At 41.4% G+C, this 26,313-nt stretch overlaps 1 protein-coding gene across 1 annotated transcript in view; it reads right to left on the bottom strand.

Moving 5' to 3' along the window:
- The window catches only part of OXCT1 (3-oxoacid CoA-transferase 1), a 130,345-nt gene that overhangs the window by 65,182 nt on the left and 38,850 nt on the right, over window positions 1–26,313 (bottom strand). The window contains exons 8-10 of the mRNA XM_004583674.3: window positions 6,222–6,329; window positions 3,341–3,455; window positions 1,414–1,508 (exon numbers count right to left, since the gene is read on the bottom strand). Coding sequence (XP_004583731.2) covers window positions 1,414–1,508; window positions 3,341–3,455; window positions 6,222–6,329 — 318 coding nt within the window. The remainder of the gene's footprint in view (window positions 1–1,413; window positions 1,509–3,340; window positions 3,456–6,221; window positions 6,330–26,313) is intronic.

The raw sequence follows: 26,313 nt of genomic DNA, 5'->3' as shown, positions 1-26,313 counted from the left end.
CTCCAATTAGTAAAATGGTAATATAAATAATTTCCCTAAGACCCTAAGAAGTTATCACTCAAAGACCTGAGGGGAACCTTTTAAAAATAATTCCAATGTTTTCACAGCTCTGTTTCTCATATTGATTACTCAGTGCTACACAAACTGCCTAGGCAAATCACTGATTAGAAAAATAAAAAGTATTTTCTTACAATGATTGGTTTGAAAGAAATGTTATGCTATTAGCAACATATATCAATGAAACAGGAAGAAACTATTTGATATGTGCTATTCAGCCACAGTTATTCACAAACCTCCTGAGGAAGGTTAATGATACCAGATTACACAGTGTGGTACTGACTAGAAGGAACCCTGGCTTTCTGGTGTGTAACACATAAAAGCCTGAATTTGGGGTTCTGAAAGTCTTTCTTGCCACGTCTGAGTTTGGACACCCTTGTGTTCCTGGTACCCAGTTGTTCTTAGTAAAGCTTTTTCTTTTAAGTAATTTTGTATAAGGTAATTCCAATTACTTGAATAGAGCAAGAAACTTAACCACATAGTATAAATTAAGCTAAAAAAGAAGGAAACGGGAAAATAAAAAAAAGCAGACATTGGAGTCAAAAAATATTGAGGAAATGCCGCCTTAGTTTCTATAGAGAAATAAAAAATGTATCCTATAACTAAATTGAAGTGGAATGAAATGCTTGAGACCTGTGTAATTTTATCTTTAAACCCTGACCCTGGATAATCCACATCAATTTACCTCTTGCCTTCAAGTGGAAGGAAGTGGAACATGCTGCATTCTCTATAAACAACCTTAAAAACGTTAAGTCTCTGACTGTGTTTGAATCTGATTCCAGGCAGATGCTTATTAGCTTTGGGTCTGGAAATCACCAAGATTATCACCTCAATCAGTAACAACATATACATCTACAATCATTACTCATATTTTATTCATTTTTTATTTTAATTTTTGTATTTGTTTGAGAGGGAGAGAGAACAAGCAAGGAATAACATGCTCCCATGTGCCAATACACCTCAAACATCCATAATGTCTGGAGCTGAGATAGAGTCAGAGCCAGGAGCTGGAGGCTGGGAACATGAACCACACCTCTGCTGAGAATAACAGGGACTCAAGCAAGAGCGGCATCACCACCGCCCCCTGGTGTCTGTATTGGTCAAAGCCAGAGTCCATGAACAGCAGCCAGCAATCACCCCGATGTAGAATATGGAAATCTTCACTACCAGATTAACCACTTGTTCCCTATTATTTACATTTTAAATGGTGGATACACATCACATTTACAATTTTCACTGATTTAGCAGTTGCAATATATTAAGAAATAACAAAAGTAGACATATTCATAACTTGGCAAACTATAAATAATCACTGCCACGGTTAAGAACTGAAGAAAACATCCATTTTCATCTTACCAAACCCAGGACTCCATTTTCAGTCTGAAGATGAACAGTCATATTTGGGCTGATAAAGTTGCTGGCCAGAAGAGGGATTCCTATACCCAGGTTAGCTATAAAAAATAGACATTAAGGCCCAAAACACAAAACGTGGAGAGATTATGCTGTAAACCTCTACATATATAAATATGAACAGAAGAATTATTTAAGGGCACTTTTTTGAATATAAAAATAAAAGATGTTCTTTAATTCCCCTCAACACACTATTTTATAATTTCTCAAAGAAAATATCCAACTAGTCACAGCTTTTTCAGTAACATCAATATACTTTGTCACAGAGAAAGTATACATCAATATACTTTGTCACAGATATCAAAGTGATGGTTTCAGAAGCTGGCTAAGCAGTCATTTTAACAAAAATGATAGATTTTATTTTCATTAAAGTGCTCAGCATGTAGGATATGAATGAATTCATATAAAATATGGCTTTATTTTGGTGTAAAATGATTTTTACTACTATAAGAATAAAGATGATCTAAAATATTTCAAAAGGGGATACTATTTTTAGTATCTATTTATTTTTACTTGAAAGACTTGGTAGTGGGGGGAGGAATCTTCCATCCACTGGTTCATGGCTGCAACAGCCAGAGCTGAGCCAGGCTGAAACCAGGAGTTTCTTCTGGGTCTCCCTCATGAATGCAGGGGCCTACAGTCTTGGACATCTTCTGTTGCTCTCCCAGGCCATAAGCAAGGAGCTGAATTGGAAGTATGACAGCCAAGACTCTAACACTGGTTCCCATATGGGATGCACTGGCCCCATTTTTAAATTCAAAAAAATGGTTTTTGGATCATATCCAAATGGCACTTTGATGAGAGTCCAGTAAGAGTGAAATCTCTATGAATCAAGACAGTTATAAACACTGCCGTATCATAAACTACAAAGACGAGCAGGGCAACTCAATAACTCAGGTCACTTTTCTTCTCACAGATAAGTCTACTAAGCCATGATCACACTGTATCATCTACCTCCTAGCAAACCACATCTAGCATAGTATTATTTATACATAATTTCTCAGTGATGCACAGAGCATATGAACATTAATTGCATGATAAGTATTTTCATATGTGAACAACCCAAATTAGAAGCCTTATACTTCAACTCTTTCATCATATGCTACTGTTTTCTCAGCTCTCTAATATTTTTTTAGTAAGTCCTGTACTAGGGGGAAAAAGCTGATATGCATGGGCTAACAAAGCTCCCAGAATGGAGCCACTTGTTTTATTTTTAGTTCACCCTGTCTATCATTCAACAAATATTAAATCTGTCATATGCTACTTGTGTGCCAGTTATATTATGCAAGCACAGGTAAGTGTCTGGTGTATTGAAAACTAACAAAATGGCAGTTTGTTATTTAAATGCATTCAAAACCCAAATACTAACTGTTCTAGCATGGTCTTCTTTTTTTGACAAAGTATAGAATGCAGAATTTGACTCATTCATTGAATACCCTTAGACATAAAAGAATGCATTCATAAGATTACTATCAAAGGAAGAAGAGAGCGGTTAAAGAAGTTGGATATTCTGTTTCAAGGACTATGGAGATGTCAGAATAAACAGCACTGGTTATAATTAGTAGATCCAAGATCTGGAACCCTCATCTTAGGCAACTTCTTTTCCCAAAAACCTCTAGCTAACTGTCAAATGTGTATTAGAAAATAGTAAAGTGAATTTTGGGTGACCATTTTACTTCCAGAATGCAAATAGGATAACCCCAATTTCATAAATCATGCTACTTTAAGCTATATGCCACTTTTTATAAGCAAGTGATCAACTGCTTCAGAAGTTGCCAAGGACCAAAGATGAATCACTGTTCAGGAGCTGAGTGCCCTGATGAACGCAGGGTGAGCGTGGGCTACTTCTCTGCCCATCTTGGAAAAAGGATACCATACATGCCGTCCTCGAACTCCAGGGCTGCCCGCCGGATGATGCGCTCTCTCACATCATCCTTAGCTTGTTTAGGTTTGGCTTTTTCATCTTCTTCCTTCCGGAGTGATACACGCTTTAAAAGAAACAGGAATCAGTTCTCCATACTTGAAGGCGTATGTTATATTATCACTGCCGGAATACAAAATTAACTCTTTCTCATTACTGCTAAGAGATCAATGTATCTGCAATTTAACAAGGAATTAAAAGACTCGACAGACTTGAATCAGCATTAGACAATAGTAAAACCACAAAGACATGGGGGGTGTTAAGAGCAACCCTGACAACCTCTTAACAGGAGGTTATATGCACAAAGCAGGGGGGATTCCAGAGTGGAGCACGTGGACAAAAGGAGACTTGTATTCCAACCCTGGAGACTTCCGGATCCTCACCAAGGACTACCAGTATGGGCACCAAGGACTACAACCCAACTGCCAAGGAGACCACGGGGAATTGGAGTGCCTTTGGAGGCTAAGTACTCTGAGGTCATCTGCTCCCGCTTGAATCTCCCACATAGGATAGAAGAAGTCCAAATCCCTCTTCGCAGAGCCCAATGTCACCAGAACAACAGCCAGGAGCCCTGAGCGGTCTACAGAAACAGAAGAACAATAAACTCCCTCCGAGACCAGGGAGAGGAGCTTTCTCTGGTCCTTGCTTAGTTCCAGTACTGGATCCTCACCCTTTCTTGCAATGACCATCATGGTCGCCCTCGAGTCCCCTCCCCTCAAAACAAAACAAAACGAACAACAACAAAAAAAATTAGAATAGACAGAGAACAACTAGGAAAGCTTAGAACTAGACAGGAAACGATCAGTGGGGATTCACACATACCTTACTAGGTAGGACACGAAAATAAACTACTCGTAACTAGGGTATGGAGGATTTCTCTGCACACCCCTCCCAACAGTGTTCTATGCCTCAACGGGTGTCACACGCCTTGCTAAAGGTATGAGCCAGTTTAGACTATCCTAAAATCTGCCAAGTTCAGTAAAAATTATGCTTCAACACAATAAACTGCTAAATACTAAAAGGAAAATTGACATGAGATAGCTGAATGGTATCCTACAGCCAATTTAAGGTATATAGAAGCCAGTTGTATATAAACTATAATTGAAATGTTAAGGAAGTAGTCTCAGGATGTGGTTAAGAACTCGCATTGTCTAACATATCAGTCACTCAATACAATGTCAGTTAACCCCATAATGTTGGAAACTGTTGTTGATGTTATGTTATGGCATTTAATTGGTAGGAATGATATTCTGCCAGCTATGTCTTCAGACCAGAGTTGGTCTCCCCAAGAAACTGTTGAATTGGTCTGGACAATAAGATGCTGGACTCTATGCATGGCACATGCTTCCATTGAAAGAAACAAGACTAGATTTGAACTGTAATACTACAATAAGGTGGAGCAATCCACCATGGGGGAGGGCACGGGGAGGGGATGGGGGAACATCAGAGCCTATGAAACATTGTTATAAAATGAAATGCAATAAAAAAATATAGGTAAAAATAAATAAATAAATAAATAAAAGAATAACATAAGTGACACTGGAGGATAGAAATAATCCTTTAGGAATTAAATGAGAGAAGTCGCTTGTCTCTTTGTGAAGCCCCCACTGCCCCCTGTCATTGCCACCCTGACAGCTGCTACCCTGTGCTGCCTGAGATGCCTATGCCGGCTTCTCCCTGGGCACTCAGAAACAGCACCAGAGCAAAGAAAACAGGACTTTGGGAACCTCTTTTTTGAAGCTTCAGAATGTGGTTATCAGGTGTCGCTGTTGCCAACAGTCTATTTTCACCTGCAAGCTGTAGACTGGCTTTGCTATTTCACTCAAATAACAGAAATATCCAGAAACCAATCGGAAATTTTAGGTTTTATCATGCATTTATTTGCTAGGCAGAGACATGGCAAGAAAGAACGCGAGAAAGAGTGAGTAATTGCGCGCTCTCATTGGTTCTCTCAAATAGCAAATACCTGCAACAGCTAGGGCTGAGACGAAATGGAGAGACAAGAATTGAATCCAGGTCTCCCACATTAAGTGGCAAGAACTCAATTATTTGAGCCATTAATTCTGGGTGCACTAGCAGGAAACTAGGAGGGAAGGTAGGCATGAAACACAATACTCCAATACAGGAATGAGCATCCTAATCAAATACTCAGCATCCCAGGAAGCTATTGCTAAGTTTCCTTGACACAGACTCCATTCCTGCTTGCATATGTGCCACCCTTTCTTCCTAGGACGCTGGATTATAGAACATCTTCCCATAGGATATCCACAGGGCAATGGGATACATATCTATTACACTATGAATCTGAATCTTGGGATCAATTCTGGCCCAGCTGGTCATCTTGTAAGCTCTCACTGGTCTTCAGTGCTCCTAGTACCCGACCTTGTACAATGTAGTATCTCCTAGCTGTATACAATCTAATGCTAACTGGAAATGATACTTAAGTACAGTGTAAAGCAACTTTATGATATACATTTCTGGAAAACCTGACATTGAGAATCTAGCAGGGATAAATTCATCAAATACCTGACTATCCTTTTCAGCCTTCTAACACAGTCAACCAAAACCTCACGTCATAACATAGGACAATTACAGAAGGCTGACAGACACAGCCTAAGAAATACAGGACACGGTGGAATACACCTGGTGAAGACAACGCAGTATCAAATTGAACAACAGCATCCACGTTCCCTTACAGTGAATACATGAGAAGCTCCGACCAAGACCCACAGCAAGACATCCTGATCAGCAGCAGTGCTGTGAAATGACCCAAGGAACAATTGCCTCTGGTAATCTGATCCATAAATGCTGATCAAGATGTTAAGTAGGTTACCTCAATTCTTTTCTCATATTTTTCTCCCTTTATAAGGCGATGCACATAAATTTTAGGAACATGGATATCTTCTGGAGCAAATGATCCAGTGTCTACAATTTCTTCAACCTAGACAGATACAAAGAAAAAATAATATTTTTAAATTAGATGGTGAAAACTCAACACTTTTCACCACTATTTCTAAAGGTGCAGATGCCATTATTTATAAAAGCCAGATAATGCAGAGTTAAGCTGTTATTTTTCCTATTTATGTGAAACACAGCGGGACAGCGAGGGGAGGAGAGACAGAGTGCAAGAGATTCCATTCTCGGGTACACGCCCCACACGCCCACACACCACGTCTAGGCAAGGATGACACCAGGAGTCAGCAGCTGCACCCAGGTTTCCAATGTGGGCAGCAGGAATCCAATTACATCTACCATCATCTACTGCCTTTCCAAGCACATTGCCAGGAAGCTGGATAGGAAGCGGAGGCAGGATTGAAATATACATGCTAACTAGGATGCAGGGGTCCCACGTAGTGGCATACCACAATGCCACCCCTCTGCCACTGCCAACTGTTTAAGTTTTCAGAAGTGAAGTATATTCATCCCCATCTCCAAAACAGTTTGCATCAACAATGGCAACAAATATGAGACATGTATCCGTATATGTATATGTGTGCAAGGAAGATTCTATCTTCTGGATTCACAAAAAAAGGAGTTAATGTAGGCAGCTGAATATACAATACAAAAAAAATAAAGTTTCAGAAGTCAGTGTTTGCCTAAAACAGCTTCTGGGAACCAATGTGTCGAATGGTTTCATCAGGACAGCTGTTTGAACTTTCACAAATTGCAGCTCAACTATGCAAAACTTGAAAGTTCATGCCTTAAACACAGATTTTCAAAATTAATGGGAGCTTTATCATATCAAAGACAAAAATCTGTAACAACATCTGCTTGGGCAATTGAAAAGCTTTTTAAATATAGATACAAATGCTATTTGTAACACTTTTTAATTGTCCTGTTGTTCGCTCCCTGAGACCGTGGCAGAATTGTAATCACTGGAATGATTTCACTTCTCTTTTTAATATGGAAATTTCAAAAAGGAAATATTAATAACTAGAAATATTCAATTTAACATGAATTAAAGTTATTTATATGGCCCACAGGCATTCTGCAGCACTATAAAATGCTTCAAAGTTGATCTGTTATTTTAGAATTCATTTTTTAAAAAGTAAAAAAAATATGTTTTGCAGCAACATAAAAAAAATTCAGAATTGACAAGGCTCAAGAAAAACTAAAGTCAACATTGTTATGGTCAAAAACTAGCTTTCTCAAGACAAATAAATCCCCTCAAATCTTGATTACTCAGCTTAACAGATACCATAGAAACAGTGAATAAGATCTGCTTAAATGCACCAACTTACATACAGAGAGTGGCATCATCTCTTTCTCCTAAATAATTTTTTAAAGCCACCTAGAAGTCTGTAAGGCTAAGCAGATTTCTTAATGCAATTCTACTGCTAAATGCCCCCTCCAGACTTCCTCCTAAAGTGAAATACCAGGGATTAATTCCTGCATTTGCATAGTAGACTAAGCCTCTGTGACAAGAGCAGAAGTGAATCAAGCCCAGGCTGCTCCACTTCTCATCCAGCTCCCTGCTTACGACCTGGGAAAGCAGCAAAAGACAGCCCAAGTGCTTGGGTCCCTGCACCCATGTGGCAGACCCAGGAAGCTCCTGGCTTCACCCTGGCTCACTCTGGCTGTTGGCAGCCTTTTGAGCAGTGAATCACCAAAGGAGATTCATTCTCCCCCACCCCCTCTCTCTATCTTTCAAATAAAGTGGGGAAAGAAAAACTAAAAAGTTGCTGTTTTCAAGCAATACCAAGATAGTCTAGCTATTGTGCAATGTTCCCCAACTGGCTGAAAAGGGGCATTGTGAATGAAAGCTATCCTCTCTGATAAGCAGAGAAACCAAGACCAAAGAACTCCAAGAAAAGCCAGAAAGCATGTGAGCATTTACTATGAACTAGGGCAGACATGCATCTGGGAACGAATTACAGGGAAACCTGGAGGGTTTCTTATCACTACACTACAGCCTTCCCTCCAAACGACTCTAGGCGCTAGTGTTCTGTGTCCCAGGAAGTGACCAAGAGAAGGCGGACACAGCAGGTGCAGAGCAGCAAAGCTTCTGCCACTTCTGCATGTGCATAGGGCTGCAACAGATCCGAAGCCAAGAGCCAGGAGCTTCCTCTGGGTCTCCCAGGCAAGTGCAGGGTCCCAAGGTCTTGGGACATCCTTTACCACTTTCCCAGTCCACAAGCAGGGAGCTGGATGGAACAGCAAAGATACAAAGCAGCGCCCACGTAGGACCCTGGCGTATGCAAGTAAGGATTTAGCCATTAGGCCATCATGCCAGGCCCAGGCCCTCGGATATTTTTCTTGAATTACTCCAGCAGCTTTCTAATTCAGCCCCTGCTTCCTCAGGACTAAGCAACATGACAGAGAAGTGGGAAAATTTGGTGCTCTTTCCATAACCCAGAAATGATGATGGAAATCCAACAGTAATTTGAAGACAAGCCTTCATTACTAGGGCAATTGTATCATTGACACTATCCAAGCCTGCTAAAATTCTGGCCACACCTTCAAAGTGGGTGGCACAAGAATTGCCTAGCCATTCCCTAACTGGTTGACAGACCACCCATGGGGATTGTCTTCCCCGCAGGTTCCAGCCCAGACAAGGAAGGGTCAAGGAACTCTTAAAATCCCAAGACCCTTCTGAAAACCTTAGGTGTTGCTCCGTCTCTCCTCCCAAGCGGCACCCCATCTCCCAGCCCTCCCCCAGGAGGTATGGTTTCCTTTCCCTCTTCTGTCTAGGTTCACCTGGTCACTTTCTGCAAATAAAACTTCTCTGTCTGCAATTAATTCCTGCTTTTTTTTTTTTCTATACTAAGCGGAGGAAAGAAACCACATCATCACTTTCACAATAAACACAAATAGCTAGTCAAACAACTCGAAGTGACAGGTAACGCTATCCCATGCTTTGTCATTCTAACATAAGTGATAACATTGTGAAAAATACATGGGCATCATTTGTCAAAACAATCTCAGCACTCAAGTCGTGAATATTTCAAAACATATACAAAAAGGCCCAAAGCCTTTCTGGGCTTGGCTGGCAGAGTTAACAGTAAAGGCAGAAAATATCTGAAGCACTAATCAAAAGAAGAAAGCATATGCTTTCAGACAATCTGTGAAAAAAAAATTAAAGAAAAACCTGGAGAGACAGAACTCTTCAGGCTGGCTGTGGAAGGGATTGAAGTCTGGGCTAGTTTTATATGATCTTAAGAACTCTAAGTGCCATGGGGTGGTCAGAAACTCTAGTGTGATCAGCTGATTCCGTAAGAGTCAAAGGAAATAAGAAAAGAAAATGATCAATGAAATGAGCTCACTAGAGAAGAGGGGAAATAAAAGATCCTGAATCCCCCTGGAAGATGGCAGAATGCCCCTCCTGCCATGACAAGTGGGTCACGTAGGAACCAAGGACCAGGAAGAAGACTCGGTGTGCAGAACAGGGCAGGACTCAGTGTGCTCCGGCAAGATCAGAATCTGGCAAGGTCTAAAGGAACAACCCAGAACTCTCCCAGGCACAGGGAAGTTTTCGGAAGGCACCATCTGGTACAATTAGAAATCCAGACACTTGAGGCTTCTCTAATTAGTACTTGTCTTCAGTCATTAGCAGGAAAATGGAGGCTAGAAAATGTTAATTGCTATTGATTTGAACTTTGCTTTAAAAGGTTGCTTTCTCTGCCCTGCACCCTCCCTGTTTGATAATTCTGCAAAGTTTTATTTTAACACTCAGGGAAGGATGAGGATTCATCCCTGGGTGATGATGTTTTTGCATTGACTTGGCAAATATCATTTATATCTCAGGTAAGGGAACAGAGGAGCTGCAAGGCAATGACGTTCTTACTTTTTATTTTATTTTAGTGACATCCTCAATCCGTTACACCTAAGAAAACAGACCCAATCTTAAGGGTTCTTAGTGAAAAATGCTCCACTCCTGCAAAACTTCATAGGCAACACAAAGGGAGGAGGGGGGGCCACTCACATTCCAGATCCACCCCCTCCACCCACCCCAGTCATTTTAACTTACAAATGTTTAGAAGGAAGGCTCTTTCTTTTTCTTTCTTTCATTCTTTGCTTTTTTGTCAAGATATAAAAAAGACCACAAAAAGCAGTGACATCTAGAATCATAAGAAACACTATCCACAAATAGGAAAAAGCCATACAAGACTAGAAAAACAGAGGCAGTAAGCAATGAGTACTAAGACAAAAAGCTGCAAGTTAGCTGCAGAGGTGTCCTGGGTCATGATTTCATCCAAAGGGAGAGTGGGTCGACAGCAATACAAGCATGCAAAGCATCATCCTCAAGGATCCAGAGCTCTGTAGCTCCCAAGCTTCCTGTGTGGAGGCTCAACAACATCCGAGCTAGGGTGGCCGTTTCCCACAGACAGTAAGATGGTGCTTACAACACCTGTGCAACACCCTCCGTCCACACGTGTGCTCGGGGTTAGAGTGCAGATTCTGCTTTCAATTCCGGATTCCAGCTTCCTGCTATAATATGCACCCTGGGAGGCATCAACCCAGGGCTCAAGCACTTGGGTTCCTACCACCCACCTGGGAGATCCAGAATGAGCTCCCAACTCCTGGCTTTGGCCTGGCCCATTCCTGGTTATTGTGAATATTTGTGACATAGTGTAGCCAGCCAGTGCAACCTCAAGGATTGGAAGCCACACCTTCACCACCCTATTAACTTTATCTGCCTATCAATCAACCAGCCCCTCCTACAGAACTACCCCCTCTCGCCTGGGATTTGGGGTGTTACCACAGGACCAGGCTCCTAGGGAACCTAAAGGGGGAAGCTCGCTCTCTTTCTTCCTTTGGACTCTGCAAACAGGAAGTAGACACCTCTCTCTCTCCCTCCTTCTCTCTCCCTGCCCCACTCTATCCCTGAATAAGGCCTGTGTGTGTGTGTGTGATTTCCTCACCTTTCTAAAAAACTTTATCACTTTGTAAGCTCTATTTGTGCCTGTACTTAAAACGCTTCTTAAGTAAGCGATAAGAACATAGGAAATGAATATTAGGCCCAAAACCTAGACTACAACATTTTGAGGGAAAGTGAACCCAGACGGAAGATCAATCAGCCAGTCCCCCTCTCTCTGCCTTTCAAATAAATTTTGAAACAAATAAAGCTTAAAGTTATTTATATACACACATGAGAAAATGGTATGAAAGCTGAAAGGGTCAGGAACAAAACATATGGCCTTAGTTCTCTATCTTAAATGCCAAAAAAAGGAAAAAAAAAACTTAAAAGATGACTGAATATCAATGAATTTGTGACCTTAACAAGAGTGAAGAGTATGACTGCATAATCATTATTGAAAACAGTGGAAGAGATATGACGCTAACATTCTACAATATCCAGGAAAAACAAACTGGTAAAGGAACATGACGGCAAGAAGATACACTCAGGCTAGAGAAGCCACAGGCGAGGGATAAGGTGTGGTAAAGCATACTGAGGAGTTTAAAACCAGAAAGACCATCAGTGTGATGGCTGCACGATCATCACTGAGCAGGCCAAAGATCCAGATGAAAATGACAAAATAGGCCTGGAAATAAGGCAGTAACATCCTGAGAGATGATAGCCATCCTGACCATTCTGCTGATTAAGTTTGTATTGCCTTCCAGCAAGGTCTATTTGAATAGGAAAGGCAGAGAAACAGTGATTCTGGACTTCTAATCCATCAGGACACATGGCTCGGAAAATTAGAAATGGTGGAAATCTCAAGAGAAAATGACAATGCAGCACTGAAATGGCAACAGATCAGGAAGAGAATCCTAAACATAGAAAGAAACACATTCCAGTCTTTGTAGCAAAGCAGGTTTCAGCATGTTCAGAGAAAGTGGTCAGAAACTCAAAAGTGTCAGACAGGGTTATAAACGATCTGAAGATCCTAAACCCCTCGCCTTACTCTGCCAACACAAGAGGGGATCATGGAAGAGAACTGTGCATTTCAGAGGCCAGTGAGTGAGACACTGACAGCTGTGTGTTCCTTGCACTTTGAAAGGGTTCTTACAAAAGCGTACCCCTGAAAGTCATGACATTTTCCAAAAGCACCAAAAAAAAAAAAAAAAAAAAAGTTTTGTGATGTGATTTTCTTTTTGCTCCTAGAAAATTTAAAAAGGAAAAGGGCTCTTAGTCCTGTGCTTCCTTCGTTCTGGCACTTCGACCTTTGGCCTCCGCAGTACCTCTGAGGACAGGTACCCCCTGAGCATGGCCCCCTGTGTGTCTGTATTCCTCGCCCTCTGTTTACTGCTTGGGTGGGACAATGAAGATAGAAATGCTTCCAGGAGAGGTGAGGCCTAGCAGTAGTGGAATGTGGGCAGAGAAGCCAGGGAAAGGTGAAGGTCTGCAGCTTTGTAAGTGTGTCCAGGTTATTCGTTGCATGTCTCTTAGGATAACTTACATTGTTGGGGAAGCTGGGACACAGGTCTTCAGCTTAACAGATGAACTTCAGGGTAATGACCATTTGTTCCTCTCGGGGTTATGATTGACTGGATTGCCATATGGATTTGTGATTTGCTATTTCTAGTGGGCCCTGTTATCGCCAAATTTGGTTAATAAAGACTCCTTAATAAACCTTAAAAAAAAAAGAAAAAGAAAATGGGCACTGCTCGGGCAGAAGACAGCAAAGACACAGCAGCTGGATTTCATTCTGCCGTCAGGAAGAAGGGAAGGGCAGAAACAGCAAAGGCAAAGAGGAACTGCAAGACGACTCCTAGATTCTAAATTCTAGCATGTTGACCCACAAAAATGGCATGCCAGGATTCTCAAAGAACCTACAGACTGGATCATACAATTACCATACAATAACAATAGTAGAGAGGTTAACAGACAGAGGCAAAAACACTCCTCTTCAAAATGGGGGTTCAGTAACAACAGTATTCTAGAAAGACTTAAGTGGATGTGTTGTAAAGCCACAGAAAGAGCAAATGTTATGACTGGATGAAGGTACAGACCTCTGTCCAAAAGCAAGTCATGCAGAATGAATTTCATTCATTTATGAGAAAACATGGTGGGTAGGCCAGGAGAAGACACAGTGTGTGATTTCACAACCTTCGACCAAATCCCAAACGAAAAGGGGCTATCGACATATGACTTGGGTTCCAACTCCGTCAATCCACAAGCACTAAGTAAACAGCTACTAGACTCAGCAATGAAGAAAACAGACAAAAATGTTTGCTCTGGAATACACAGACAGGCAAAAAACAACTAATACTTGGTGGCTGGAAAAATCTTCACAAGAAATCTTGAGGCGCATACATTTAGTGACTAAATTAAAGCACATCAGAAATACACACATTGCAGGGCCTGGGTTCTGAATCTCCAGGGTCCACTCCCAATTCCAGCTTCCTGCTAATGTCCACCGTAGGGGACAGCAAGTACTTGGGTCCCTGTCACCCACAGGAGACCTGGATTGAGTTCCCAAGACCTGATTTCCATTCACAGTTTCTTCCTTCAGCCTAGATCAACCCAGACTGAGGTGGGCATTTAGGGAAAGAATGAACACGTGCAATGGCTTTGTCTAAGAATCTCTCTCCATCTCTTCTGCCTTTCAAATAAAATGACAAGAAACATTTTTATGCAAAAGAAGGAAGTGTCTAGTGTTGCGGTTTTTAGCTATCCATGAAGTAAAGCCTGCTGAAAGCTAGATGACTCTCTCCCATACACACACACACACACACACACACACACACACACACACACACCTCTTCTCATTCTTCATAAAATCCCAGGAGATTAGTCCACAGCCCCATTCTCCCCAACACCCTCCAACACCAGTTTAGACCCAGGTTAAAAGAGAAATTTTGCTCCATGGTTCAATGCTTTTGGTCCTAATCTGCTCAATGTCATTATACAGGCAGTAAGTGAAGCTATGAAAGCCAGCGTTGCCTTCCAGGTGCAAGGCTCTGTGAGCAACTGGCACTTCAGAACAGATGTATTTCTGTGTCTGTTAAAGGAGGAAATATCACACTTCTAAGCATTTCTCAAACATTAGTAAGAGAAAAATCAGAATTAAGGAGGCCAATCTCTCTTTTCAAAGACCCAAGAAGACTGTGTCCCAGGAGAAAACCAGTATCTTATCTTCATAACAGTACAGTTACGAAGAGTCAGTCTGTCTTTCTTGTAATCAAATGAGATCTCTCTTACCTGAAGTCAAGCTTTAGTAGCAAGAAGAAATGTATCTCACATGATCATTAATCCTTTCCATACTGTATTATTAACTATATAAACAAATACTTTAATTTTTGATTTGCTCTCTCAGAGCTCACACATACGTTTTTAGTCCAATCCTAGCCCTATCACTTGGTCCTTGAGCGCCTATTTCTCCCTCACTTAGCCCTATATGCTGTCTCCTTTACTGTCTATGCTTTGTAACCTACTTTACATCACCTCTAAACAACACAGGTGAAAACTCAGCACACATGTTTATCAAACTGGAGAAGAGACAAAGTCAGAAAGATTGGCAATACGACAGAAAACTGATGACAATATGTTAGGAAACTAAAACAGGCCAACATGAATGGACTGAAACTCAACTAGGACCAAATTTAACACTGTGAAATAATACCTAGTCTGATAAGTGTTTTTGAAGAAAAAACTAAAAGGTTTCGCTAACCAGCAGTTCAAAGGCTCCAGTGTAATAGAGTTACTCCAAAATGCTTAGTTTTCCCTCCTCCATTTGCTGCTCCAAGCTGGTGTTTACCACCTCCAACTTACAGCTTCTTAATACAAAACTAAAACAGCCCCTCCTCCTTCTAACATCTTGTTTAAACACATCGAATGAGAATTAAAAAATGCAGCAATCAATGAGATGACGAGTTTTGTGTACATTTAATAAAACTATGGCAGAAAAACCAACAGGATATATTGGTCCCCCAAATATGAGACTATTACATGGCTCACAGACTATCCCAGCCATTTCTGTAATGTGGTAATACTGTCTCACTCAACAAATATAAAAGCAGTTTTCAGTATTATTATCACTCCCTCCTCATCCTAATACTCTTGACCAATCAGCTGACTCCAGGCTGATGTTTTGCTAGAACTTTGTGCTTGACCAAAAACGTCAATCTTCACTAAGTAAGTGACTGAATAACATTCATGCAATATTCTAAATACCAAAATTTTACATGTCATCATTTTCTAAAAGAAATTGTATTAACATGGCAGAAAATACAGGAAATAATTAAAATGAATACATCTACCCAAAGGAATTAAAATACTTCTAACACATTCATCCAAAGCACCAGTCTTATCTATAATGGAAGAAAAAAATTACACTATTATCACATACCCCAAGGAAAACAGGAAGACATGACGTAATTAGAGAACCAAAATAGGAATATTTCTCTGTGAAAAGAGTGGAGGAGAAATAGCAGAAGAAAGTTTACATAGAGCTTTACAGCCACAGAAACACTGCCTACTAGTGTTACCAAATAAAACTTTAAAAGGTTATTCTTTAAGACAGTTCCCTTCAATTTGGGGCTTTAATCATCCTTACAGCTTTTTATAATGCAAGAACACAATATTTAACACATAAACTGCAAAACAGAATGGGGCTAAACTAGCACTTCCAGAACACATTAATGGCTGTTAAATCTAACAGAAATTGTGACTTGAATTCAGCATGTGCATGACTCAATACTCCCTAAATTTAAAATCATTTAGCACGTGAAGTAAAGAATCTTCTTTATTCATCTTATATTTTAAATGTTCTCCATCTGTTTTCACTTTGAAGAAGTAAAATAAGTAAAATACAATCCTACTTGTTTCATTAAAAGAAAAAAAACAAAACAAAGAACCCTAGCGGGGAGACAGTCAGTAGCAGTAGGACATCCTTTGGGACTCCTGCACCCCATACTGGCATGTCGAGGGTTGAGTCGCAGCTCCACCCCCAATCCAGCTTCCTGCTAACACATACCCTGGGTGGCAATAGGTAAGGACTCTAGTGGCCCTGTCCCTGCCACCTACTCCCCTACATGAAAGACCCGGGCGGAGTTCCTGGCTGCTGGCTTCTTCCAGACCCATCCCTAAGCTGTTGTGACTAGTTGGGGAATGAAACAAATGGGAGTTAGTTAGCTAGCTTTTTCTGTCTCATTCTCTCCCTTGACCTTTCAAATAAATTAAAACGTCACCTTTTTCTTGATTTTGTGTGAAGCAGTCAGAAATGTAAATGTAACCTCCAAAACAGAATTCCCTCTTGGAGCAAATTTCCAAAACTGACTCTTAAAACTATGTCTAGCGTTTTATGTATTTGAAAGGCAGAGTTATAGAAAGAGAGGGAGACAAAGAAAGAGGGATGGATTTCCATTTGCTCATTTACTCTTTAAACGGCTTCAATGGCCAGGTCTGCGCCAGGCCAAAGCCAGAGGCTGGAGTTTCTTCTGAGTCTCTCACACGGATGCGGGAGTCCCCGCACATGGGCCCTCCTCCATTGCTTTCCCAGGTCATCAGCAGGGAGCTGTATCAGAAGTGGAGGAGCCAGCCCTTGAATCAACACCCGTAAGGGAGACCAGTGTCACAGGTGGGAGATTAACACACTATACCACAAGGCTAGCCCCAAATTACAATTTTTAAATTCTAAAGAAAGTGAAGTATATCCATCTCGTCCTTGGTTGTGATTTTAGCATGAAGACTTAATGGTCCTTCCCTTAGCAGACACAATACAGGGACACAGTCAGTGTTGTGGTTAGCTTCACATGATTGCAGCTTTGTTACAACAAGCTGAACTCCAGCCTCTGGTTAGCAACAGGAAAGCAGGGCCAGTCCTAACTAACCATCTTCTTGTCCTACAGAGCTCAGCCCGGAACCTCAACACTATTTGAAAACTTAATAATGACAAGAAGACACATGCTGACCCTTTAGGTAGCTTTTCCCCATTAAGGGAAAACGGCTATGGCAACAGAGAATAATGATTAGTGTATGCCAATACTTTTCTAAGGGAGAGATTTTTATCCACTGATCTTTGTGTTACATGTTTCACCTACAATTAACAAACAAAAGAACAACAGAACAGCTGTAAAATAAGACTGACTTTGGAATTCGAACTGCAAATTCTGATTTTTGCTGTACATCATTTTAAAAAGGTCCTTTTTCGTCTCTGAACTGTGAACTATACAGACAACCTGATACTCCTGCCAGCCCTGGCATGTTATAAGTCTACATCAGTTCCTGGATGTTCAATACAACAAATCCATACATAATTACATCATTGGACAGTAGGTATCCAATTATTCCAGGTTATTGAGCATTCTAGATCAATTTCCTCCTATTGACATACTCTGTTAAATGCAACTATTTTAGCTCTATGCATTTAATATAAACTCTTCTATACCTAAGCATTAACTGTGCCAATTCTTTCCTGACTTACCAGGCTGTTGCATTTACAAGGCCAGTTTATTTGCTACCAATTTATACTCCTTTGTATGTCAGTTTGCTACCATATGGCTCATGCTACCTGTGCTGAGTAATAAAAGCCTACTGAAGAAAACCCATCATCACTTCTGGCCAGCTTTAAAAGGCACACCTTGAGACGAAAAGATCACACAAAAGTCAGAGGAAACTGATCACAGTATGAAGGAAGAGACTTACAGGACAGGTGGTGGGAGATTGTTGAGTCTCTCCACGCAGGACCTGACATGGCCTAGAACGTGAGCATAAAGCTGCCACAGGGAACCACTGAGTGTAAGGTATTATTGCTTTCTTAGACCAAGGCAGGAAAATAATGTGAATCCAGTACATTGGACAGAACACTCCTAAGGGTGCTTAGCCTGTCTTTCAAAACTGCTGGTTCAATGACTCAACCATCATCCACGGACTATCTGCCATGCAGGAGGACATTGTGACCCTAGAAGGTCAGCGAGCACAGGATCACAACTGATTGGATAATATTTGTGTGATAACAACTGAATGGATACCTTTTGTATAACTGATTGGATATCATTTGTATGAGAACAGTTGAGTGGACAGCATGCGAATGAGAACACTTGGTAGAATACACAAAACAAAAGGAGTTCCAAACAAAAGTATAGAAACAGTTGATGGGTTTTGTTGATAAGCTTAATACTTCCTCCCTTATCCCATATGACCCTCAGTGTATAAAGTCTGATGCCACTAATAAACTTCAGCTTTTGACCACCATTCAGAGTGCATGCGTGTTGTTTTTGGCTCCGTGCACCAAGTGCATCGCTGCGGGACAGCGACAGTGCCACACTCTGAAAATATAGAGATGAGTGAGACAAAGCCTTGTGAGGTGATCAGAGTTTCACGGACGAGACAGAATCAGCTAGTCACTATATAATACAGTGGGGGAAAAATGCTACTATGGGAAGTGGGGGCTGTGCTGTGGCACCACCCGCAGCACTGGCAACCAGAGCACTGGTTCATTCCCTGGTTGCTCTGCTGCCAATCCAGCTCACGGTGAAGCACCAGAAAGTAAACAAAGTCCGTGAGACTCTGCTAGGTTGCAGACCTAGATGGAGTTGCAGTCTCCTTGCCTCAGCCTGGCCCAGCCCCGGCTATTGTAACCAGAGGGTGAAAGGTCTTGGCCTGCACTCTACCTTTCAAATGATTCAATACATAGGCAAAATATTTAAAAGTGCTTCAATAGAGGGAAATCTATCAGCAAATACAGCTCTGGAAAGACAAGGAGGGCAGTGCCAACAGCAAGAGGCACAAGGACAGTGGTAAAAGATGAAGGAAGGGTGGAACCAACGTGGGCAACATGGGGAGATATCACTTGGGAAAAGATTTAGGGCACATACAAATGGGAGTGTCAGCAGTCAGATATTTATATTACACAGAATGAGGAACCTAACTTTGGAAAAGATATCAGAAATGGCAAAACCTAGCAGGAAAACAATACACAATTTCCTTCCTACTTAAAAAACAACAATGACAACAATAACAACAACAACGAAACACAAGTGCTCACCTTAACTAAAGTTGCGAGGGTAGTTTCCTTTGATTACTCTCCAGAAACTGTTCATGCCTCAGCAATTATCTTTTCTCGCTGTATAACATTTGGTTCTCCTAGGGCCTAGTAAAAGGCCACTGGGACTTCTGAATGTATCCTGATTTTAGGAGGCTGCCACTTGCACATGCTTGGACTACAGCATCAACACATGCAGAAACGTGCTTCTGAGGAATACAGCCAGTAACGCAAAAGTGGCCAATGAACAACGTTAGTAGCATCTTTCACACATTTTTAAATTGTTTTTACTCAATCATACAGGTAACTCATGACTGTCAAAGACCTTCTTTGGGAGCTGAGGTGGTGGCACAGTAGGGCAGGCTGCCACTTGGGATGCCAGCATTCCAATTCAGAGAGCTGGTGTGAGTTCCAGTTACTCCACTTCTGATTCAGCTTCCTGCTAAGGTAGCTGGGAAAGCAGTGGTAGAATATGGCTTAAGGATTTGGGCTCTTGCCACCCATGCAAGTGACCCAAATGGAATCCCAGGCTCCTGGCTTCGCCTGATGCAGCCTTAGCTGTTGAAGACATAAGGGGAGTGAACCAGCAGATCCCAGATCTCTGTCTCTTGCTCTGTCACTCTGCCTTTTAATGAACTAAATAAATCCTTAACAACATCTTCCATTAGCTGTATTCTTGAACCTGAAGGGTAGAGAAAGCAAATGCACGCCACCTCCAAAAAAAAAAAAAAAAACAAAGAACAGAAAAGTAGCTAATTTTTAAAAAAGAAACAATCTTGCATAAGCCCTAATTATCACTTCAGTATTTGTAGACTAGATCTAATTTGAGGTGGAAAAAAATAAGATTTTTGACAGGGTCTCTGGAAGGAGTGAGGGAAGCCACTATTACTTTTAATCAGCGTGACTTTAAAATCACAAGCTAAATTCTTAACACAAACATGGAATAAATTAATAAGTAGGTCAAACTAACAGAGAAAGCACAATTAGGAGATGGAATCCCTGCCCATTTTATAGTAAGGTGACTCTGAGAGCACCTCCCTTCCCCCCTCCCCCCATCACACTGGATTTCAGTCCATAACCTAGAAGACCATCACAGGTGCCACTCCCAGAGCCCCTGCACCAAGGGAGAGATGTCCGCTGCTTCTTTCTGGCCCTTTCTTTTCGAACAGAATTCATGTCCTCATTTGCAGCAGGACTACTTTGTGAGAAATCATGACTGTGAATTATAGAAAGCCGCCTCACAGCAGTGACTCAACAAGCACTTGACTCCCACCTTATTTTGGGAACAGGCCCTATGAGGACAGCTGAGCTGCTGACCACAGTCACTTCCTCTCCAAGCACCTGATCCATCTTCACTTCCACACTTGATGCTCTCGCCTGCCTAATCCACTAGTTTGGCCAACTGCGATCTTGACCTGGGTTACACAGCCAGAAACCCTGGCTCCACCAACACACGTGGCCATCACAGCTCTGCAGCTTCTCTTTTCCCTCCTTGTACAACTCCCCGCCTGAGGAGAGTCAGAACACTTGGGAATACAACACCAATGACATTCCCATGTAAGGAATAGTAACACACCGTCCCCCAGCAGCTCTGAAGGATTCTTTCCAGGACAACCCTCCAATAGGCGTCAAATCCATGGATGTTCAAGTCCCCTGTATAAAATGGGGCATATTTCCATATTAAGATTTGCCTATTTTCACTTGAAAGGCAGAGAGAGGAGGCAAAACAGAGATATTCTATGCGCTGGTTCATTCCCTGAATGTCTACAACGGCCAGAGCAACTGAGCCATCTCGCATGTTTTCCCAGGTGCATTAGCTAGGAGCTGGATCAGAGGCGGAGCAGCCGGGACTCAAACTAACACTCATATGGGAGGCTTAGCCTATGACACCACCAAACTAGTGCTATTTTTAAAATTAGCCCCCATATATGAGGAAGAACATGTGGTATTTTTCTGCGACAGCTAATTCCACCCAACATGATGTCTTCCACAGGTGCACATATTGTGATCCTAACGGTAGAATTTTCTTTTATAGCTGAAAAATTGTCCATCGTATGCACACACATATGCACATTATCCTTCCAGGTCATGATGGGCACTTGGGCTGAGTCCCTATTTTGCCTACCGTGACAGTGTTGCTGTAAAGATTTTGGTACAGGTTATCTTTTTAATAACGTGTTCGTATCTTTTGGATATATCTCCAGCAGTGGGATTGCTGAATCACATGGCAAGTCCATTTCTAGTGTTTTATGTTTCTATGTACATTCATTTTTGCCAGCAACCGTTAGCTATAGATGCATGGATTACTTTCCAGGCTCTCTATTCTGTTCCATGGCTCTACACATTAATCGCTGTACTCATTTTGGCTGACAGCAGAATCCATTAAGATGAAGACATTGCTCTGGATAGAATTCAAACGGGCTGCTTTCTGGGGTGGGCATTCTCACGCAGTAGATCAGCCCTTCTTTGGGGATCCCTGCACCCCATAGCTGAATGCCTAATTTTGGTCCTGAGCTTCCGGTTCATGTTCCTGCTACTGTGCCTGGGAGGCAGTGGACAAGAGCTGCAGTGGTTCCTGCCACCTGTGTGGAAGCATGGATGCAATTCTGGATTCCTGGCTTTGGTCTGGCCCAGGCTTAACTGCTCCAGGCATTTGGGAAGTAAAACCGTCTGCTGAGAAAACTTAGTCCTCATCAACATAAATATAAAAGGCTGCTTTATACATTAAAAATATGAACCAACAAAGAAGAAAAATAAATGAAAACTTTCTGGATACAAACATGTGTGAATGCCCAAAAGCACTGAAAAAAATCCTATAAATAAAACAGCAGCTAAAATGCTTCTTTTTATGGTGGCAACTGGGTTATAAAACTGCCTTTAAAATTCTATTTAATACCTCTCCCACTTATAAAGGTCTAATTCCCACTTCAGAGAACCAATTCTCAAGATGAATGAGTCTTTAAACTTGTCAATTGAGAGAAACTTAGATTATACCCAAACTCCCAAGCCCTTAACTGCCTTAATCCTGTGGCTTTTTATAGTCAACCTATATTCATCTAAGTTTGGTAATGATGAATTTTTCTTCTCTGAGATTTGTCTGTGCCAGGAAAGCTTATCCAAAATTGAAAATGAAATTCTACACTGAACAAAACTTTTTCACAATGCAAGGCAAAACTTGTATGTTTTCCTCCCAATTACTAAGGACACTAAAATAGATTCTGAAGGAATGATCCAGTCACTCATTCCACAGAAAGTAGGGACAAGAGTGGATTTCTCCACATTCCCATCTCTCTCTTCTCTCATATGATTTGGATTTAGAATTCTATTCTAGGTAAATTTCATTCACGACACAAACACTGTACATTATCACTTAAGTTCAGACACTGAATTGGAGAGAGGTTGCCCCATGTTGACCTTGAGTAGCGCTGGTTTCTTCCTAGACTGAACCAAGAGCAGAAAAGCATCATATTCAAGAGTTAATTTATTCTGGATTCCTAGTCTTTTGTTATTTTTCTCAGATTAACCAACTATTTCAAATTAACTCATTCAAAACCAAAAGACAGAGCCTGGTGTGATAGCCTAGTAGCCAAAGTCCTCGCCTTGCATGCGTCAGGATCCCATATGGGCACCAGTTTGTATCCCAGCCACTCTACTTCCCTTCCAGCTCCCTGCCTGCGGCCTGGGAGTCGAGGACGGCCCAAAGCCTTGGGACCCTGCACCCGTGTGGGAGATCCAGAAGAAGCTCCCGGCTTGAGATCAGCTAAGCTCCAGCCACTGCGGCCACTTGGGGAGTGAATCAGGGACAAAAGAGCTCTGTCTCTCCTTGTCTTTGTGAATCTGACTTTCTGATAAAAATAAATTTTCTGAAGAAGTCTTTTTCATGATTCTATGAAAACTCAACATAAAGCTCTCACGAGAAAACACTGAAAACAAACTTCCTCTGTACAAGAAAGTGGTTGTTCTCCAGCTGAGGAAATACAGAAAGTTTTATTTTTGGATCATTAATTCCACTGATGTGGGCTGGTAGGAGTGTCCCACGGCTGAACACAAATCATCAATGAGTATCTAAGATGTTCTTCATTCTTTTCTTTCCTTTGCTCCCCCAGAGTCACAGATGTCACTTTTACTCACAAGAAATCTAAATAGATATTCAGTAAGAGCAAATTTTATGAGGGAACAAGCTTTAATTTTATGCCAAACCAAAATATTCAGATGAATACTTTGAATCAGTATATAAAAAAGAGATAGAATGAACCCAGAGCCCAGTGGCCTAGCACCTAAAGTCCTCGCCTTGAATGTGCCGGAATCCCGTACAGACACCTATTCTTATCCCGGCAGTCCCACTTCCCATGCAGCTCTCTGCTTGTGGCCTGGGAAAGCAGTCAAGGATGGCCCAAAGCCTTGGGACCCTGCACCTGCATGGGAGACCCAGAGCAGGCTCCAGGCTCCTGGCTTCAGATTGGCTCAGCTCCGGCCATTGTGGCTGCTTGGGGAGTGAACCATTGGAAGATCTTCCTCTCTGTCTTTCCTCCTCTCTGTATATCTGCCTCTAAAAAAGAAAGATTAGGAAAAAAAAAAAAACAAAAACCAAAAACCAGATCATGGACTTCATGCTCCATGAGAAAGGCCATCATGGCCTCTGTGCATCAAAAGCACCTGAACGACAGATGTGCAAGAGCTGTTCTTTCCTCAAAGGGCACTTAATACTCAACCTCCATCATCATCAGAGCTTTGGCCCAATGTACAGCATCAACAGATTTTTGTAGATTACGATAGGCTGCAAATACCTGCTGATTTACTGAAGATCAGAGCCAGCGATATTTTTAAAACACAGCTCAGCGAGGTTTTTTTTTAAACACTCCTTCAGGGTTTTAGAAATCAGGTGTGTTACGAAGCCATCATTACCTTGGAGTTCAAGAACTTGGGAAGACAGGGAAAGGGCATAGAGTGTATGCCCTGCCAGCTGCCAGCCACATTACAGTCACCATGGACGGAGCAGAGAGAGTGAGGATGGCAGGCAGCTGAGATTTCTTAGCGACGCAGCAGGGGTGACCAAGGTGAGAGAGCAGCACCTTTAAGCTTCAAAACTCAAGTGTTTTGTCCCCACTGACTCTCCTTAACTCAGTTACCATCCTGTTAGCTCGGCGCTGCTGAGAAACAACACTGTGTGACATTTAATGTATTTAGACTACAGGAATGAAAGCTATATTATAAATCGAGGGTCAGATAATATTTTAGGTGTGCAAGTTATAAACTACCTCTGTCGAGTATTTCTTCCTTTTTTTATACAAAAACAACCCTTTAAAAATCAAAAAACACCCATAGCTCTCAGGTAGTAGTAAAACAGGAAACAGGCTGGCTTTGCCATAAATAATGATGATTATGATATGCGGAGAAAAATATGGTTATGTACAACATGGTGCAGCCTCTCACTTCGAACACAGTACACCAGCTCAACAGGCTTCCTTCTCCCGATTTCCTGAAGCAAGTACTAAAATTAGCAATGTGCTGGATCACAGGAGGAAAGGAAATATGTCCTGTTTTTCTTGAAGCAAAGAATCTGCCCAGCAATGTCTTTCTCCCCTCTCTATGTGGTCAGAAATAAGAGACACCCAGTAAGAACTAATGCAGTATCACTCGTATTGTGCATATTGATAAGGACATGTAAAAGGCTCGATATATGTGGATTGATAAAACAAAGATTTGTGAAGCCTCAAAAATTATAAATAGATACAAGTTAAAAAAGCTCAAAATAGTAAGTAAAATTCATGAATCCGTTGAAAAAAGGGAGTATATTATTAAAATGACTTTTAGGATCTCTGCAGAATAGGAAACAGCACCAAAATTTTGTGAGCATAATGGCATACAAATGACTTGCTGTAACTGGCATTTCCACCCTACAATGCAATGAGGTCCATTGTACCTGAGATAATGGAACTCTCTCACTTCGTCGCTGCTTTGTTACTAGGCAACGAGAAATAAAATGTCAAGATTAGCACTTTGTTTAATATATTTCTGTTATCAATAACTATTTCTACTCTGCCATTTTTTCAGATGAAAATGGTCACCAGGCTAAATTCTATTTAAATTCATTACTAACTTCTATTTAGTAATCCACAAGAGTATGCAAAAAATAGGTGGGGGGGGGCAACTGGGCATTCTCCAAGCCCATATTTTTTTAGTTACTTCTTAGAAATAACAAATACCAATAGGACAGTAATTTTATTGCTAAGAAAAATATTTTACCAAATTATTTCACTACAATATGAGCATCCGAATATGTTCAAGGCAATTCACGGATATTCAAAAGAAATGGAGAGTCCTTAAAGACTAGAAGATTCTGAAATCAATATAATCTGTCCATTCACTACATAACACAGCACATGATCATCTCCTCTGTCAAAGCATCAATGCCTTGCTCACTTTGTAGCACAGAATTTACAAGGAACTCCCTCGAAATGGGTTAGTAATCAGTGAGGGTGGGAGGGTGAACAAATCCAAAGCATAAACAAAACTTCATAAATGAAAATAATGTAAAAAAAAACTGGGGCCAGCATCATGGTTGAGCAAGCAAAGCCTTCACCTGCCACACCAGAACCCCACAAGTGTCCTGACTGCTCCACTTCCAATCCAGCTCCCTGCCAATGTGCAGTTGGAACACAGAAGAGGAGGACTCCAGCGCTTGAGCAGCTGAACCACAGGGGAGACCTGTAAGAAGCTCCTGGCCCCTGGATTAGGAACAGCTCAGCCTTCCCATCGCTGCCATGCAGGGACTAAACCAAGTAGATGCAAGGTCTCTCTGTTGCTCCGTAACTCTGACTCGAAAATTAAAAAGACCCTGTGTGGAATCCTTAACTCAGTGTGGTAGATTAGAGAGAGCCTAGTGCCTAGTCATCATGTTCTACCCCGGGACCTGAAGAAAAGAGCTTTACCAAGTAAATACTTAAGTGCAGTGAAGAGCATTTAGCCTATTAGATTTCACGCTGTGAAAGACAAACTTGAGATTGCAGCCTCTTTCTTGTAAGCACATGTCCCCACATGGTAATCAGAGACATC

The sequence above is a fragment of the Ochotona princeps genome, chromosome 23, assembly GCF_030435755.1.
Source record: "Ochotona princeps isolate mOchPri1 chromosome 23, mOchPri1.hap1, whole genome shotgun sequence".
NCBI classification, from domain to species: Eukaryota; Metazoa; Chordata; class Mammalia; order Lagomorpha; family Ochotonidae; genus Ochotona; species Ochotona princeps.
Note: the sequence above shows the minus strand (reverse complement) of the source record. Positions and strands in the feature narration are given on the sequence as shown.